The sequence below is a fragment of the Acinonyx jubatus genome, chromosome A2 (assembly GCF_027475565.1).
Source record: "Acinonyx jubatus isolate Ajub_Pintada_27869175 chromosome A2, VMU_Ajub_asm_v1.0, whole genome shotgun sequence".
Taxonomy (NCBI): domain Eukaryota; kingdom Metazoa; phylum Chordata; class Mammalia; order Carnivora; family Felidae; genus Acinonyx; species Acinonyx jubatus.
The window spans coordinates 14,173,562-14,188,713 of NC_069383.1; the positions used below are offsets into that span (position 1 = coordinate 14,173,562).

At 43.9% G+C, this 15,152-nt stretch overlaps 1 protein-coding gene across 8 annotated transcripts in view; it reads left to right on the forward strand.

The window, feature by feature from the left end:
- The first annotated feature begins 326 nt into the window (after window positions 1-326).
- Window positions 327-15,152, forward strand: part of SLC37A3 (solute carrier family 37 member 3) — a 53,225-nt gene continuing 38,399 nt past the window's right edge. The window contains exons 1-4 of one of the 8 annotated variants that reach the window (XM_027075594.2): window positions 327-526; window positions 3,072-3,221; window positions 8,858-9,019; window positions 10,429-10,537. In XM_027075594.2, the coding sequence (XP_026931395.1) occupies window positions 8,931-9,019; window positions 10,429-10,537 (198 nt within the window). In that variant the 5' untranslated portion in view covers window positions 327-526; window positions 3,072-3,221; window positions 8,858-8,930. Of the gene's footprint in view, window positions 567-670; window positions 694-3,071; window positions 3,222-5,508; window positions 5,688-8,857; window positions 9,020-10,428; window positions 10,538-15,152 lie in introns of those variants that run through there. The other 7 variants (XM_053218003.1, XM_027075596.2, XM_027075593.2 and 4 more) reach the window with 7 other exon arrangements.

The following is a 15,152-nucleotide window of genomic DNA, read 5'->3' on the forward strand; positions in this document are numbered from 1 at the left end:
AGGATCTTAACACTCATTTACTTGTTTGGGTGGGTGGGGTGGAGTGCAGAAGGTGAATGGCAGAGGCAGATTAATGGCCCTGCCTGCATGGGTCACTGCGTTTAATTAATTTAAATAAAAGTCTAAAGCTTACGCCCTGATGCCTGGTCAGTAGCAAACTTAGCAGCATGTCACTTTCTATAAAAACAAAGAACAGAATAAAGCTTTTCTGGAAAAAAAAGATGCCCTATATAGCAATTCTGCCCAGATCATTATATATTATCTCTCACTGTCTTTTTCCAGCTGACACTCCTGGCCGTCATCCGTCCGCCAGCCCAACAGCCAGGTTCACCGAGGCCCCCGCATTCCCTCTCCCTTCCGCTGTCACCTAGGCGACTCGCCGGTGAAGCGGCGCGGTCGGACTACAACTCCCAGCATGCCCCCGGGAGGGGCGGGTCACGTGAGCGTCCGGAAACCCTGGCTGCCGGGGCGCGGGTGAGGTGGCGGCGGGGACGACGGGCTGCGGGCAGCGGAGCGGAGCGAGCGGGTCAGTGGGCCGCAGCGCGGCGACGACGGCGCGGTCTCGGGTGCGCGAGCCGCGGCGCCTGGGGCGCGACCGAGGAGGGGCCGGCGCCCGGCTCCGGGCGAGGTGTGCGGGCGCCGCCCGCGAGGGTGGTCCGAGGGGCTTCCAGGGGACGGGAGCGCGATGCGGAGGTGCGGGTGCGGGTGCGGGTGGGGGCGGCCGGTGGGTGTGGCGCCGAGGGCCCGGCGGGCCGCCGCTCCCCTCCGGCCCGGGCCCGGCTCCTCGGTCTCGGGAGTGCGGGGCCGGGCGGGGCCGGCGAGGACCCCAGCGGCAGGAGAGCGGGAGGACCCGGGAGGGCCCCCGCGGGGAGTAGGGCCCGGCCGCGCGCCACGAGGGCTCTTGTCCCGGAAAAGGGCCGCAGTTTAGACCGGGTGAAGGGATGCTTTCCAGGTAGGGTGCGAAGGAAGGCAGGCTTTTGGAAAAGATGCACCGAGGCCAAAGAGGGAGGGTCTTAGTGGAATAGCTGGGTTTTGTATGCTGCTAACTGCTGTGGCCTCAGTCAAGGAATTTGGTCACATTGCGTATTCGTCATTCTCTCAGGATTCTTATTTGCAGAATGTGGTCTGCTTATTCTCACTTTTGACAGGGGATAATGGGAACGTGGCTACAGGGCTTTTGGCGTTTCCTGAAGTATAAGATTGTAGATGATCTCATGGTAACTTGTGACTGAATGCTTGTAGGGAGAAGAGTATGTTCCTGGGGTGAGTGAAATCTGAATCCCAATTGCCGCCTTTCTTCAGTGTCTTGGTGCTGAATTATTTCTTTGCCATTTGTTGGATGTTCCTATATTAGGAACTCTCTAAAATTATCTCATTTAATTCTTTTCTTTTTTTAAGTTTATTTATTTTGAGAGAGAGAGAACACAAGTGGAGGAGGGGCAGAGAGAGAGGAGAGAGAATCCCAAGCAGGCTCCACACCGTCCGCTCAGAGCCGGATGCGGGGCTTGAACTCATGAATCATGAGGTCATGATCTGAGCTGAAACCAAAAGCCGGATGCTTAACTGACTGAGCCACCCAGGCGCCCCCTAATTTAATTCTTAAATGAGGAAAATTGAGGCTCAGAGAAGTTAATTAAGTGGAGGATCTATGGTTCCAGCTCCAACTTTAACGCCTTTTTGTGGGTCACATGTGGTTTCAAAGAACATAATTCTTCTGTTGACCTTTCGTTTCCTTTTTTAAAAAAAAAATGTTTTTGTTTTTGAGAGAGAGAGAGAGAACGCAGACGAGGGTCAGAGAGAGCAAGATGGAGGATCCGAAGCAGGCTCCTTGCAGACAGTGGAGAGCCCTATGCGGAGCTCAAACTCATGAACTGTGTGATCATGACCTGAGCTGAAGTCGGACGCTTAATGGACTGAGCCACCCAGGCACCTCGGCCTTTCATTTTCATTAGAAAATGACCCTGAAACAGTAATTTTATAAAATTAAAGTCGGTGCAATGTGTTGTTTCTTTCTAGATGTCAGAATCAAGTGTATTATCGAAGGTTCTGTTTTGTCCACTGATAAAATGAAATGTCGCAGCAGTAACCATTAACTGGAATATGAGTCTTGTTTAGGAGAAGGAAAGTTGTTTTTGTTGTTGTTGTTTGTTTTTTTTGTTTTTGTTTTGTTTTAAGTACAATCTACCCCTCAATGTGGAACTCGACCCCAGACCCCAAGATCAAGAGTCACATGCCAGCCAGGCACACCGAGAGGGAAAGGTTTTTATCTTGAAAACTAGTTGTCTTTGGAATATATTTAAAATGGGTAGGAAGAATGTAGTTTTAGGAAGCCTGGAATAAGACAAGAGAATTTTACAGGTAAGTGCTAGGTACTTTACATCTGTGGTAATGAAACAATTTAAGAAGAGACAAAAATTACAGAAGGCTTGAGTTTTGAGTGAAAGGATTCGTGTGGTACAGATAAATGGCTTCAAATGGGATGATGTGGGATGAAAAAGTTACTTGTGTCAAACATTGAGGTGCTAAATTACAACATACACAATACTGTCAAAATAATCGAACTCAGCTATGCATTCATTACTCTTCCAGCTACCTTTTTCTGTTTTAGTACACACCATCTTTTTACTTTGCAAATGTAAAAACTGAAGTCTGAAGAGTGAAGTAATTGCCCATCTAATGTCCTTCTCATTTGAGTATAGTAATAGTGTAACCACTATTACTAACAGGTGGGTTTTTTTTTTCCCCATTCAGGATTTATACTTCTGAGCTTAAGGTGAGATTATTTCTAATTGCTGTGTTTTACCCAACTTCAGATATTTTAGCCTTTTTTCTTATATAGTATAGCATAGAGACTAGGGTCAGGTCTGGGTTTGAGTGCTCGCTTCCTCTGTTAAGAGATCCTACTTTATAAAATCTGTTTTCTTATTTATAAGATGTGAGAACTAAATACAGTAATGCAAGGCAAGTACCTAGCACAGCGCCTGGTGCTTTGAGAGTATTCGGTGTTGGTTATGGGCAAAGAATTCATTCGTGCACAAAATCTTTATGGATCATTCTAAATGCTCTACTAGGTGCCAGAGATGTAGCCATGGACTGAAGACAGATGAGGCCGTTCTTTTGTGGAGCTTACAGCCGAACAACACACATGTAAACCGTTAAACCAGATAATTTGATTGGGAACAATGCTATGAAAGGAAGAAGCAGAGACAGAGAGGAGACAGGTAACTGAGTAACGGCCCCGGCCATTGTAGACGGGGCGATCAGGGCACACCACTGAGGGAGATGATTTGAGGATGAGCCAAGAAAAGGAAAGAGCAAACCATTCGCAAAGAACCAGCAGAAAAGCATTTCAGGCAGCGGAACAGCAAATGCAAAGACCCTAAGCAAGGAAGGGCTCAGGGACAAGAAAAGAATTCGGTGTGGGGACGTTGTAGCGAGTGTGGAGGTGTGGCACTGGCGAGGGTGGGGAGGAAGGAAATGGGCTAGCTCCTTGCTGTGTCGAAGTGTGGCTAGCTTCGTGGTGGCAAAGGATGGGGAACCACCCAGATGTCCGGTGGGAGATTGGAATGTGGTGACCCTGTAGGTGCAGATAGGGGCAGATCTCCCACCTCTGATAAGTGAAGAAAAGAAAACGGTGCAGAATAGTGTGTCGTATGCTCCTTTGTGTATGTGTGAGTGAGGAGCTATGCCTGGAGTGGATGCACAGGCATGTATTCTGCAGGGATGCAAAGAAACCTGTAAGGGCACGGGGTGATGAGATCAGAGAGGGAGACCTCACTCTATGGTACCCCTTCGATGTCTTTTGAATTTTCTGCCTTATGCATCCATGACCTATTGACAATCAATAAAACAGTTAAAAAAGAAACACCCACTCTCTCAAAAGGCATTGCTCAGGCAGTCACCTCCTTTATCCTTAGCCTCCTTTTGCAAACCACAGCTGTCCAGTTCACTGCTCTCCTCCCCTTAACCTTCCCATTTTACTACAGAGGACTGGGGTATTCAGGCTTTGAAGGGCATGGCAAATTGTTTTGTATTTTTATCTGAGTCTTGGGAAGCTATCAGTGTGTTTTAAGCAGAGGGTGGGAGCTGGTTTATGTCTTAAGATATATTTCTGGCCGATGTGTGTAGAATGAGTTGGGGGCAGGGTAGACATAGAAATGGTGAAACCCTGCAGAAGGCTTTAGGGGTAGGCTTGGTGGGGGATGGGTGGCTAATCTTGGTGGTGGCAGTGGGGATGGAGAGAGGAGGAATACTTTGGGATGTATTTTGGAGGTAATTAGTGATGGTTTGGTTGTGGAAGCTGAGAGAGAGAAAAGGAAAAATGAAGGATAAGTCCTGGTTACCTTGGGCAACTTGGGGGAATGGTACTATCATTTATGAGGCGGGGGGTCCTGGGGGAGGAATCAGTTTTGAGGGAGGAGGTGAAGCATCTTGCTTCAGGTACCTGAGGCATATCAATTGGACAGTTGTCTGGACTGTCGGGAACTCTGGAGGGTCCGAGTTAGAGCCATTGTTCTGGGCGTCGCCAGAAAGCCGTCGCGCTGGTTGAGAGAGAGGGGTGCTGGAGCTTTAACGAGAGAAGTGTGGAATTGTCTTAGAGGTTGAGAGAGCAGAATCATTAGGGAAGTGTAGTCATGCTGGGCAGTGTTGCATGCCCTTTGAGGTTTGTGGTTTTGAATCTAAAAAGTGAAATCAGCCCGCCTGTGTGATTTTTCTCCGGCAAACTGCAGCCGCCTGGGTACAGGGTAGGTGGACAGAGGCAAGGCAAAAAGGCCCATAAGGGAGTTGGATAGATTCTAAGTTAGTGAAGAAGGAACTGAGGACAAGAGGAGGGTAACGGATGATGGGAAAATGGTGAGGTGACTGAATTGGGAGCTTTGGTGAGGTAAAATGACTGGTGAGTGGGAAGTAGGAGAGCAAGGAGTTTTCTGGAAGGGAAGAAAGTTGCGTGTTTGAAATCTGCCTGGGGGAGGTGATGTAGTTACTGGATGGGGTTTTTATTGTGGAAAACCTCTATAAAATTGTGGGGTTTTATAGAGGAAAAGATGGGTGGTGAAGAGGACTGGGGAGTGATAGATGAGCCACCAGGATATTGCACGGAGACCGAAGCAGTGGCAGAAGACAAGCGGGGCAAGCGCTGTCTGTAGTGACAGCAGAGTGCCGGGAGGTCCGTAGGTGACAGGGGCAGCGGGCAGTAGAGCCCCCGGCATGAGCTCAGAGAAGCTGATTGGGGCAGGGTGAGGCCTGGGTCAGAGGACGTGGCCGTGGGGGCCGAGGTGCTTTCCGCGGGCCATCTGTCCTGCCAGCCTTCCCCCTTCCGCTTTGTAGTCCGTGTCTCCCACAGCATTCCTGGTACAGGACAGCCTGAACTCTTACTGCTGTGGGGTTGAAATGGGCTCTGAACATCTATAGAAAGTAACAGTTTTGGAACGCTTTATAGTCCAAGGCATTGTTTTATAAGGGGGAGATTACCTTCCATCTGGACACGTTCCATGTCTTTTATTCAGCGTTGATCACACAATGCAGAGTGTCTCATTCTGGAAAATACCTTGTATGCGTGATCTTCTGGGGCTCAAAAAAGCTTCATCACAAATCAGATGAGTTCATGATTATGAACTCGTTTTGAAAAGGAGTGAGCATGGCTCAGTGATTCTGGACCCTTTTTGATGGCAGGGATCTTATTTTTAGTAAGTTTTGTTTTTAAAAGCTAATTCTTGTTCTCATGTGATAGTTGTATATTCAGTATCCATTGAGAAAATGCTAAATGATAAACTGCTTTGAATTTAGAAGTACTTAAATGAATTTTGGTTTTATTAATTATGACAGCATTCACATACACTTGGAAAATGTTCGACATTTGTTCAGTCTGTATTCAGAGCAGTAAAGAAAATGGTCTTGAGAAAGTAGAATGGGCTTGATGGAGTCAGACGTGGCAAAAACTCTCAGCACTTTCCCAGGGTCACAGAGTTCACAGATGATTAGAAATCGCTTCTGTGATGTAGAGAATATAAGTGCAAGGTATCATTATTATTAATTATTGTAATTACTTGGGACCAGATGTTATAATAGTATTCATTTTAAATGGCATCCTGCCAGCAGCAGGTGATTACCTAAAACTATTTTCCTGATGTACTTATTAAGCTTTTTCTCTCATGTCACGGAACTAAGGAAAAGGTGGTTTATTAGAAATGAAATCCAGATGGTCTCAAACAGCTCAGTAGTCATGTAAAGTTATTAATGTAACTGCAGAGCCTTGAAATACACAACCATTATTGCCAAAGCAATGTAATCTCAATCTGTTGGAGCATACATTTTTGGAATTATTTTACCTGATAAATTACTGAATTTCATAACTCTTATCAGCATACTGTTTTGAGGTGTGAAAGTATGCGTTCAGTTCAAAGAGCTACAATTTACACAAAGCTTTGAGTTCCACTGGGTTTCGTGTTTAATTTAGGGGATGGAGGTAAATTTAGCAGTAACACTAATAGCTCTCGGGTTTGTAACTTTCTGGAATTACAGACAGAAAGTTTATTACGTTTTGTAAGTGGAATTTTAAAATCCTACTCGGCTCATTATTTTGTGAACATTTTTCAGGGAGAAAGATTAAATGAAATTAGCTACATTCTGCTGTGGGCTTGATTAATCCTGGGCAGATCAGTGGCGAAAATAATTATCTTGATAATACCTTACTTACATTCATTGTTTATTTTAGTCTTATAACTCTCAAAAGAGACAGGACATTTTATAGACTGCCACATGCGATTCATAGAGATTGACGTGTCCAGAGGCTTATAGCCAGTAAGTCAAACACTATAATGTCTAACCACCTCACCTTTGTACCTTTTATCCAAAAGTTTCAGGAATGGCCAATTGGTGGGTCTGTCAGCATTTACGGTTTGGCTACCTCTCCTAAACGGTGGCTGGTGAAAACATGAGTCTAATAGAAGTTACAAGGCACACAGCCTTGAAAGCAAAGCCCTGTGACTTGCTAATTTCCGTATTGGGAGCTCTTGAGTTTGTCTCCTACCTCAGCTATTGCAGTACATGTAGCATACAGGTCATTTTGTTAATTTAACTTTATTTTTTCTTAATAAGCAAGTGAATTACAAGACTTTACCAATGCTGTGGATGTTTTTCCCTTCTGCTTATAAAAGTAATATATACTTTTATTGTAGATTTTTTAGGAAAGCATTTAGAAAATTAAAATTACCCATAATCCTACTACACAGAGAGAGCTAGTGTATTCCCTATTTATTTGTAAATATTATGTAAACATAGAGTTGAGTTGATATTTATAAGTCATATCTTACTTTTTTTTTTTGTAAGTCATCTATGCCTAACGTGGACTTGAACTCACCACCCCAAGATCAAGAGTCATACGCTTTACTGACTGAGCCAGCCAGGCACCCCATTTCTTCCTTTTTTCACTTGCCACTTTCTCATGTCGCTAAAAAGCCTTAATTCTTCATGTCAGATGATTATAAAATATTCAGCTATATGGATATACCATAGTTTATTTAATCATTCCTCTTTTAATTGCATATTCAGGTTGTCTCTGCAGACTTATAAGTGGAGACATTAAATTTTAGATGCTTACTCTGTGCTTAATTCTTGGGTATTAGAGCATGGATGCGGCTTTCAGAGAGAACCAAGGAGAAGTGAGAGAAAGCGGTGGAGACAGAGGGCATGGGAGTGGCCCTGCCTCTTTACCCATTTCCTTATGACTGACACAAAGTTCGTTTCTTTAACATAAAAAAGCTTCTTTGACATACTGTGAAAGCTACCTTTGTTAATAGAGCTGAATGCATCTTGTGTTTCTTTAGGGATAGGTCCCTGGAAATAGAATTTTTTTTTTTTTAATCTTTATTTTTGAGAGACAGCATGTGAGCAGGGGAGGAGCAGAGAGAGAGGGAGACACAGAATGCAAAGCAGGCTCCAGGCTCCGAGCTGTCAGCACAGAGCCTGACGCCGGGCTCTAACTTACGAACTGTGGGATCATGACCCAGGCCGAAGTTGGCTGCTCAACCGACTGAGCCACCCAGGTGCCCCGGAAATAGAATTTTTGTGTCAAAGCTCTTAATGACTATGGCCAGATTGTCTTCTGTAATACTACATTTTACCTCCATCAGCAGTATATGAGAGTTTAGGAGTCATTAGACCTTGAACTACATTGAGCACAATCTTTTTTAACTATATAAGCGTTTTCTTGCCTTAATTAATATTTCTTGTATTGCTGACCAATTGGAGCTTTTATTTGATAAATTAAATAGACATTTCATTTCTTCTGAGTTGTCTATTCATTTCCTTTCCTCATTTTTCTGTCAGAATTAGTGATTTTCTTTTCTTTAAGATTTTGTTTTATTTTAAAGTTTATTCTTTTAAGGGGGGGGGGTGGCGGAGAGAATATCCCAAGTAAGCATCAGGCTCCATGCTGAGCCTGACTTGGGGCTTGATCTCATGACTGTGAGGTCAAGCCCTGAGCCAGAATCGAGTCGGACACTTAACCTTCTGAGCCACCCAGGCAGCCCTGCGATTTTATTTAAGTACTCACAACCCTGAGATCAAGAGTCACACCTTCTTCCAACTGAGCCAGCCAGCTGGCCTTGAATTAGTGATTTTCTTACCAGTTTGTATGAGAGTTCTTTCTGTTAGTATGCAATCTTTTGTCAAGGATTTTTCTTTTTAAGGACTTGTTATAAAACATAGTTATCAATCTAGTTTTCTGGTGTCAGCTAGCCCATGTGATTTTTTTCAAGGCCTGATAATATGCTGACTGGTTATAAGTCTACATAATTCAGTTTTTAGATTAACTGCCTATTTTAAGTAATGTTGATAATGCGTTTTGTCTTTCCAGAAAGAAGAAATGATGTAAATAATTTACTGTCCAAACTTTGAGGTCAGAGGTCAGAAGGAAGATCAGGAAGACTATGGCCTGGCCAAATATTTTTCAAAGAGGAACTCTGTTCTCCCGATTCAGCCATCATCACGTTGTTGTGTTCTTGCTCACCTTCTTCAGGTATGTGGATGGATTGCTAAAACTGTTCTCTTCTGTGTTTTGGTTTGGTTGTTTGTTTGTTTGTTTGTTTGGAAGAGGTACTTACTGCATGGCAAGTGTTGAATGCCCGAGTTGGCATGGGCTTATGAACTGGCTAGTTATTCTTTCTGTTGTACTTTTTGGTAGCCCCGTGGGCAATGTTTGCCCATATTTGGCCAAAATGTTTGGCAGTTTTGGTTGTCACACTGGGGGAAGGGGTGCCACTTGGAGTGGATAGGGACCAGGGATGCTGCTACAGACCCTACGGTGCACAGGCTGGCCTCCCACAACGGAGAATTTTCAGGGCCCAAAATGTCAGTAGTGCCACGGTTGAGAAACTGTGGTTCAACATGAAATTCTTTCTTTACTAAAACCAGGAGCTTCAGAACACAGGATGCACGTGTTCAGGATATGCCCTGTGCATCCTTGAGAAGTAAAGTAAAAATTGTATGAGACAATTGTAAGGAGCGTGACCAAGGAATCATCAGTATCTGTGATTCTGTGGCCCTCAGTGGCTCTCTTTAGTGGTCCATAGATGATATAAACCAGGCTGTTTGGTTTTAGGAGCCATGTTACTTATAACCCTGTGGCTCAGCTGTTTTGATGATTTCTTCTGGGTAGATTTTCTTTGGTTAATCTTTATTGAAGGCACCACAAATGATGTGATAGGTTTGTTTGGTTGTTTTAAGGCAGAACTAGGAAATGGTTCTCTAATTGTGTAACAGTTGATAGGTAGTTTTGGATGCTTTTTTTAGGGATAGCCGTTTGTTGGGGATGAGAGGAGGCATCAATATGAGGAAAAGACAGGACTCAAGAGAAAGCTACCGAGTGGCTAGTACAACAACAAGGGGCCAGTGGTTGCTAAAGACTTAAAACTCTTTACAGAACTGCCTCCATGATTTAAAGTCGGTTGGGATCAATCACGTATCTGTCTTCTAGGTGGAGGGATAAGTTAGGAGTGAACACAGGGGCTTATATAAGAAGACTAGTTAAGTTTTTCTTTAAAAAAAAAAAAAAAATTTTTTTTAACATTTATTCATTTTTTGAGAAACAGAGTGTGAGTGGGGGAGGGGCAGAGAGAGAGGCAGACAGAGAGTCCGAAGCAGGCTCCAGGCTCTGGACGGAGAGCACAGAGCCCAATGCAGGGTTCAAACTCACTGTGAGAACTGTGAGATCATGACCTGAGCTGAAGTCAGATGCTCAACCGACTGAGCCACCCAGGCACCCCCAGTTAAGTTTTTCTTTTGCTTGGCAGACTGTTTCAGTTGATAAAGCAAAACTTTTTTTTTTTTTTAAGAGAAGAATTCTAAAATTGAATAAAACAAATGGGTTTTTATTGAATGCCATTTTCTTTGCTATTCATTCAGGTGTATTTCTTTTCTCTTTTGCAGTTATTCGTTGCTCCACGCATCAAGAAAAACTTTTAGCAATGTCAAAGTCAGTATCTCTAAGCAGTGGACCCCAAGTGCTTTTAACAAGTCCATTAGATTGCCTGTAGAGGTAAGTGGAACAAAGTGCTAGGACGGGTTCAGGAAGCGAGCCATGCCCACCCCTAAATTCCTCTGAAATTCTTCTAGTTTGTTTCATTTATCTGCTTAGGACTCTGAAAAATGGCTGTTTCCTATGGCATAAAATCCAAACTATTCTGCCTGATTCTTAGCTTGCCCTGACTCAGACCTGTTTTACTTACCGTTCTATCCAGCTGCTTTCTCACCGTTTTGAAGTGACACAGTTCTGGTGAGACTGTTTTTTAATTGAGTTTCACAAGCACCTGTACTCATTTCTGCCTTTGAGATTTTGCTTATGTTCTTTTTTAGGCTCTTTCTCTTTTTTCCTTCCCATCTAAATCTGGCTTTTTCCTCTGTGGCAAGATAAAATGCCACTTTTTCTTCTTTTTTAGGTAATCTCTGCACCCAACGTGGGACTTGAACTTGCAACCCAGAGTCCAAAAGTCGCATGCTCCACCAACTGAGCCAGCCAGGCGCCCCTAAAATGCCACTTTTTCTATCAAATTTTTTCCTAGCTTCCACTAATTCCTCCCCCCCCCCCCCCCCATCTGAACTGTGTATGGTGTGTTACATAGTTTAATGTCTCAGTATTTAGGTACCTTGTGATTGTTTCATTTGTTTGTATCTTGCTTAAGAGTCTAGAAGTCAGGGAGTATGTATCCACTTCTTTGAATTCATTATGGATCAAGTGAATCCTTTGATGACCAGTTGGAATGGAGATGCTGTTCTTTACGATACCCTATTTCAATATACAAATCCACTCCATGCATTATTTTAATGTTTTCGTGTTTATTTTTCAGAGGGAGAGAGAGGAGAGAGAGAGACAGAGACACAGAGAGATAGAGAGACAGAGCATGAACGGGGGAGGGGCAGAGAGAGAGGGAGACGCGGAATCTGAAACAGGCTCCAGGCTCAGAGCTCCAGGCTCAGAGCTGTCGGCACAGAGCCTGATGCGGGGCTCAAACTCATGCACCACAAGATCATGACCTGAGCTGAAACCAAGAGACAGACACTCAACTGACTGAGCCACCCAGGTGCCCCACTCCATGCATTCTTTACCACATTCCTTGAGTTCTACTTATGTGGAATTGTAGATACATATTAATATTCTTGGCATGTCTTCTTATTTTTTTTTAATTTTTTAAAATGTTTTTATTTATTTTTGAGACAGAGCATGAGCAGGGGAGGGGCAGAGAGAGAGAGGGAGACACAGAATCTGAAGCAGGTTGCAGGCTCTGAGCTGTCAGCACAGAATTGGATGTGGAGCTTGAACTCATGAGCTGTGAGATCATGACCTGAGCTGAAGTCGGACGCTCAACCGACTGACCACCCAGGTGCCCCATAACAGGAACTTTTAAAAGGAAAGATGTTAGGAAAAGAGGGTTAGATTTCACACTGAGTCTTGACAGTGCTGTGTGCTCCCTGAGTACATCTAAACGATCAAATGACTTGTCACAAACCTTGGAGTGCCCTTGAAGGGGTCATGTGCTCTAACCTCTCAACCAGTATAGATGCTTTCTTTGTCATTTTGAAAGATGATCACTCACCTTCTGCTTTAATACTTCTAGAAAGTTCTTTCTTATATTAAGGAAAAGTATTCTGCTGTTTAATTTTGATCTCGGGTTTTCTTCTGAGCCATTCGTAGTAGTCGATTCCTGCTGCGTGACAGCTTGTTGAATATTCAGAGAAGACCTTTCTTCCTAAGTTTCTCTCATTTAGGCCAACGTGCGTGGTTCCTTGAACTGTAGTGTAGTAGTGCTGTGTGCTGAATGTGATTTTGCAGGTGCAGTCTGATTAATATACAGAGCAATAGGATTTGATTTCGGCACTAAGTTTCTGGTTATGCTGCCTAAGGCTGCCTTTGTTTTTTAGGTAACTGAGTTTGGCCGCCCCCAAGACCACCCCCAGGTTTGATGATTCACCAAGAGGACTCACAGGACTCAGCTTATAGTCATATTCATAGCTGTGGATTATTACACTGAAAGGATACAGAGCAAAATCAGCAAAGGGAAAAGCATAGGCTGAGTTCTGGAGGAAGCCAGGTGTGAGCTTCCAAGAGGACTTTATCAGTGGGGTCGTACAGGATGTATGTGATTCTTCCAGCAACAGGTTGTGACAACCTGTCTACCAGGGAAGGTTATTAGAGACTCGGTGCCCAGGGTTTTTATTGGGACTGGTCACATAGGCACCTTGTGCCTGACATGTACAAAAATTCCAGACGCCTAGGAGGAAAGGTTCAGCGTAAACCACATTGTTTGTACAAACAGTTTAGGTACAGTGAACCACTCTTAGTAGGAAAGGATGGGAACACTCCCAAAATCCAAGTTCTCAGGTGCCAGCCAGGGGCCAACCTCACAAGTAGGTGTTTTTGAGGAGAACAGTCTCAGGCCTACTCTGTTAACTCTTTATTGCCAGTAACCATGTTAACATTATTAGCTCTTGTGGGACTTCTATTAACTTTTCTGCTTAGGTGTTTATTTATTTACTTACTCTGCTGCTAAAACAGATTTCACCATTCTGGTTTTTCAGAACTGTGGGTTAAGTACTTTGGATGGGTTGGTTATATAGAAGTCACGTTCAGACTTACCCTGGAGATCTTTGTATTTCCGTCTCTGCTGTCGTGGAGAGCAGTGCTGACCTTCCATTCGTTTCTTTACACTTTAAGGTCTGGGTTTTTTTTCTTTCCTTTTCTTTTCTAAGCCTGCTGCTGGGAGTGGAACAGCTGGGGTGATATGTACTTTTCACTCTCCCTGTGCTTCTGTGTCTGTGACTGTCAGCGCTAGCCTCCATTTGAGACTTGCTTTCTTGTCTGAAGTGGGAAGAGTTCTTAGAACCAGAAGTTTATGGGGCGCTGGAGTGGCTCAGTGGGTTAAGCATCTGACTCTTGATTTTAGCTCAGGTCATGATCTCACGGTTCATAAGATCGTGCCCTGCATCGGGCTTTGCACTGACAGCATGGAGCCTGCTTGGGATTCTCCCTCCCTCTCTCTCTCTCTCTTTCTCTCTCTCTCTCTCTCTGCCCCTCCTCTGCTCATTCATGCTCTCTCTCTCTCTCTCAAAATAAATAAACTAAAAAAAAAAAAAAAAAGAACCAGGGGTTTATGTAAAATTATTCTGAAAAATAGTTTGCTAACATAGCGTTAAACATTTAAGTGTCCTGAACAGCATCATCAAAAATTACTTATTATAGTTTTCGTTTTAATGCATAGCTATCTTAGATGCTTTACAAAAAGAATTAAGCACACACAGTTTCTTCACCTGAGAATTTATCATGGATCCCACTGATATGGATGAACACTGAAAATAGGGAACAGAACATAAAATCTATGTTTAGAGATAGCAAGGAGGTAATGGTTAAATTTAATATTTGAGGATAACTTGACTGAAAATTGTAAGCAAGATTTTGTTCTATTAAATTAAAAAGCCTTACCTCCCCAGACAGTACAGTCCTTCCAGGAGAGCAGTGTGATTGAGTCTAAGCTGTCCAGGAGAGGGTAGCGGGATTCAGGGTGTCCTCAACACTCTGGCTCAAGCTCATCCACAGCTGTTCTTCCCCAGCAGAATCTCACGGAAAGCGATACCACTCACTGTGGTCAGAGAGCAGACCCCAGAACGGAAGTCAGCTTTAACTCATTCTCTGTGCACCACTTCAGGAAGCTCTTGTCAGTAGTTCCCCACCCCATGCCTCGCCCTCACTCTGTGCTAAACATTCTTACTTAGGAAACCCCCACGCACACAATTTCATGCTTCCAGGAAGTGCCTCGGTGCTTAGTACAGCCCCTCCCCCCCCACAACACGAGAAAACCCGACATGCATACAGGCCGGGGGAGGGGGCGCGGGGGTTCCCATGTTAATTGTATGTGCATGCAGGCCAGCTCAGCTACACCACTGCAGTGCATGGGATTTCACCGTGTGCAAGTCATTTCATTAAACACTGGGTGATTTGCTCTGTATGCATGGACCATTTCTCACTAGTATGTATCCTTCTGACAAGTCTGTCTGACTTCTGTTGTTGAAGGGAACTTTCTTTACTAGGCTTGTTCTCTTACCCTATTTTCTGTATCTTTCTGTTAGTACTATTTTGTTTTTTGTTTTTGTTTTTGGTTTCTTTTTGTTTTCCTCTTGTTAAGTAGACCATCAAAAGTATATTTCAGCTGAATTCTGGTAGTAAAGCAAAAGAAAGCTATTTGAAATCTGTCCGTTCTTGTGAAAGCCACACCTGCAGGGAGTTTTGGTGACCTCTTGAGAGAGTAAAGAAGGACTCCTGAAACTTGGGGCAGCTGTTTGGGGCCACTGTCTCTAGCTCACATTGATGTGTGCCCAACAGGGCTTGGTCCTGGGTCCTAATGAGCATCAGGGCGGAAGATTGTGGCCTGAGGCAAAATGACTCGAATTGGGGAACTTTAGGGCCCCACTTAGTGCATGGAAATACCGATCGATCATTGTGTGGGCTGCTCTTTTCTCTACGTGACAGCATGTGAGGTGTTGTTAAAGGAGCAAGACTGATGCCTGAAGCCACACAGAAATAAGTCCCAATCCTTTAGAATCACACTTTATGCATTCTTTTATAATTTGGGGATTTTACTTTCTGTTAAACATTTTTTTTC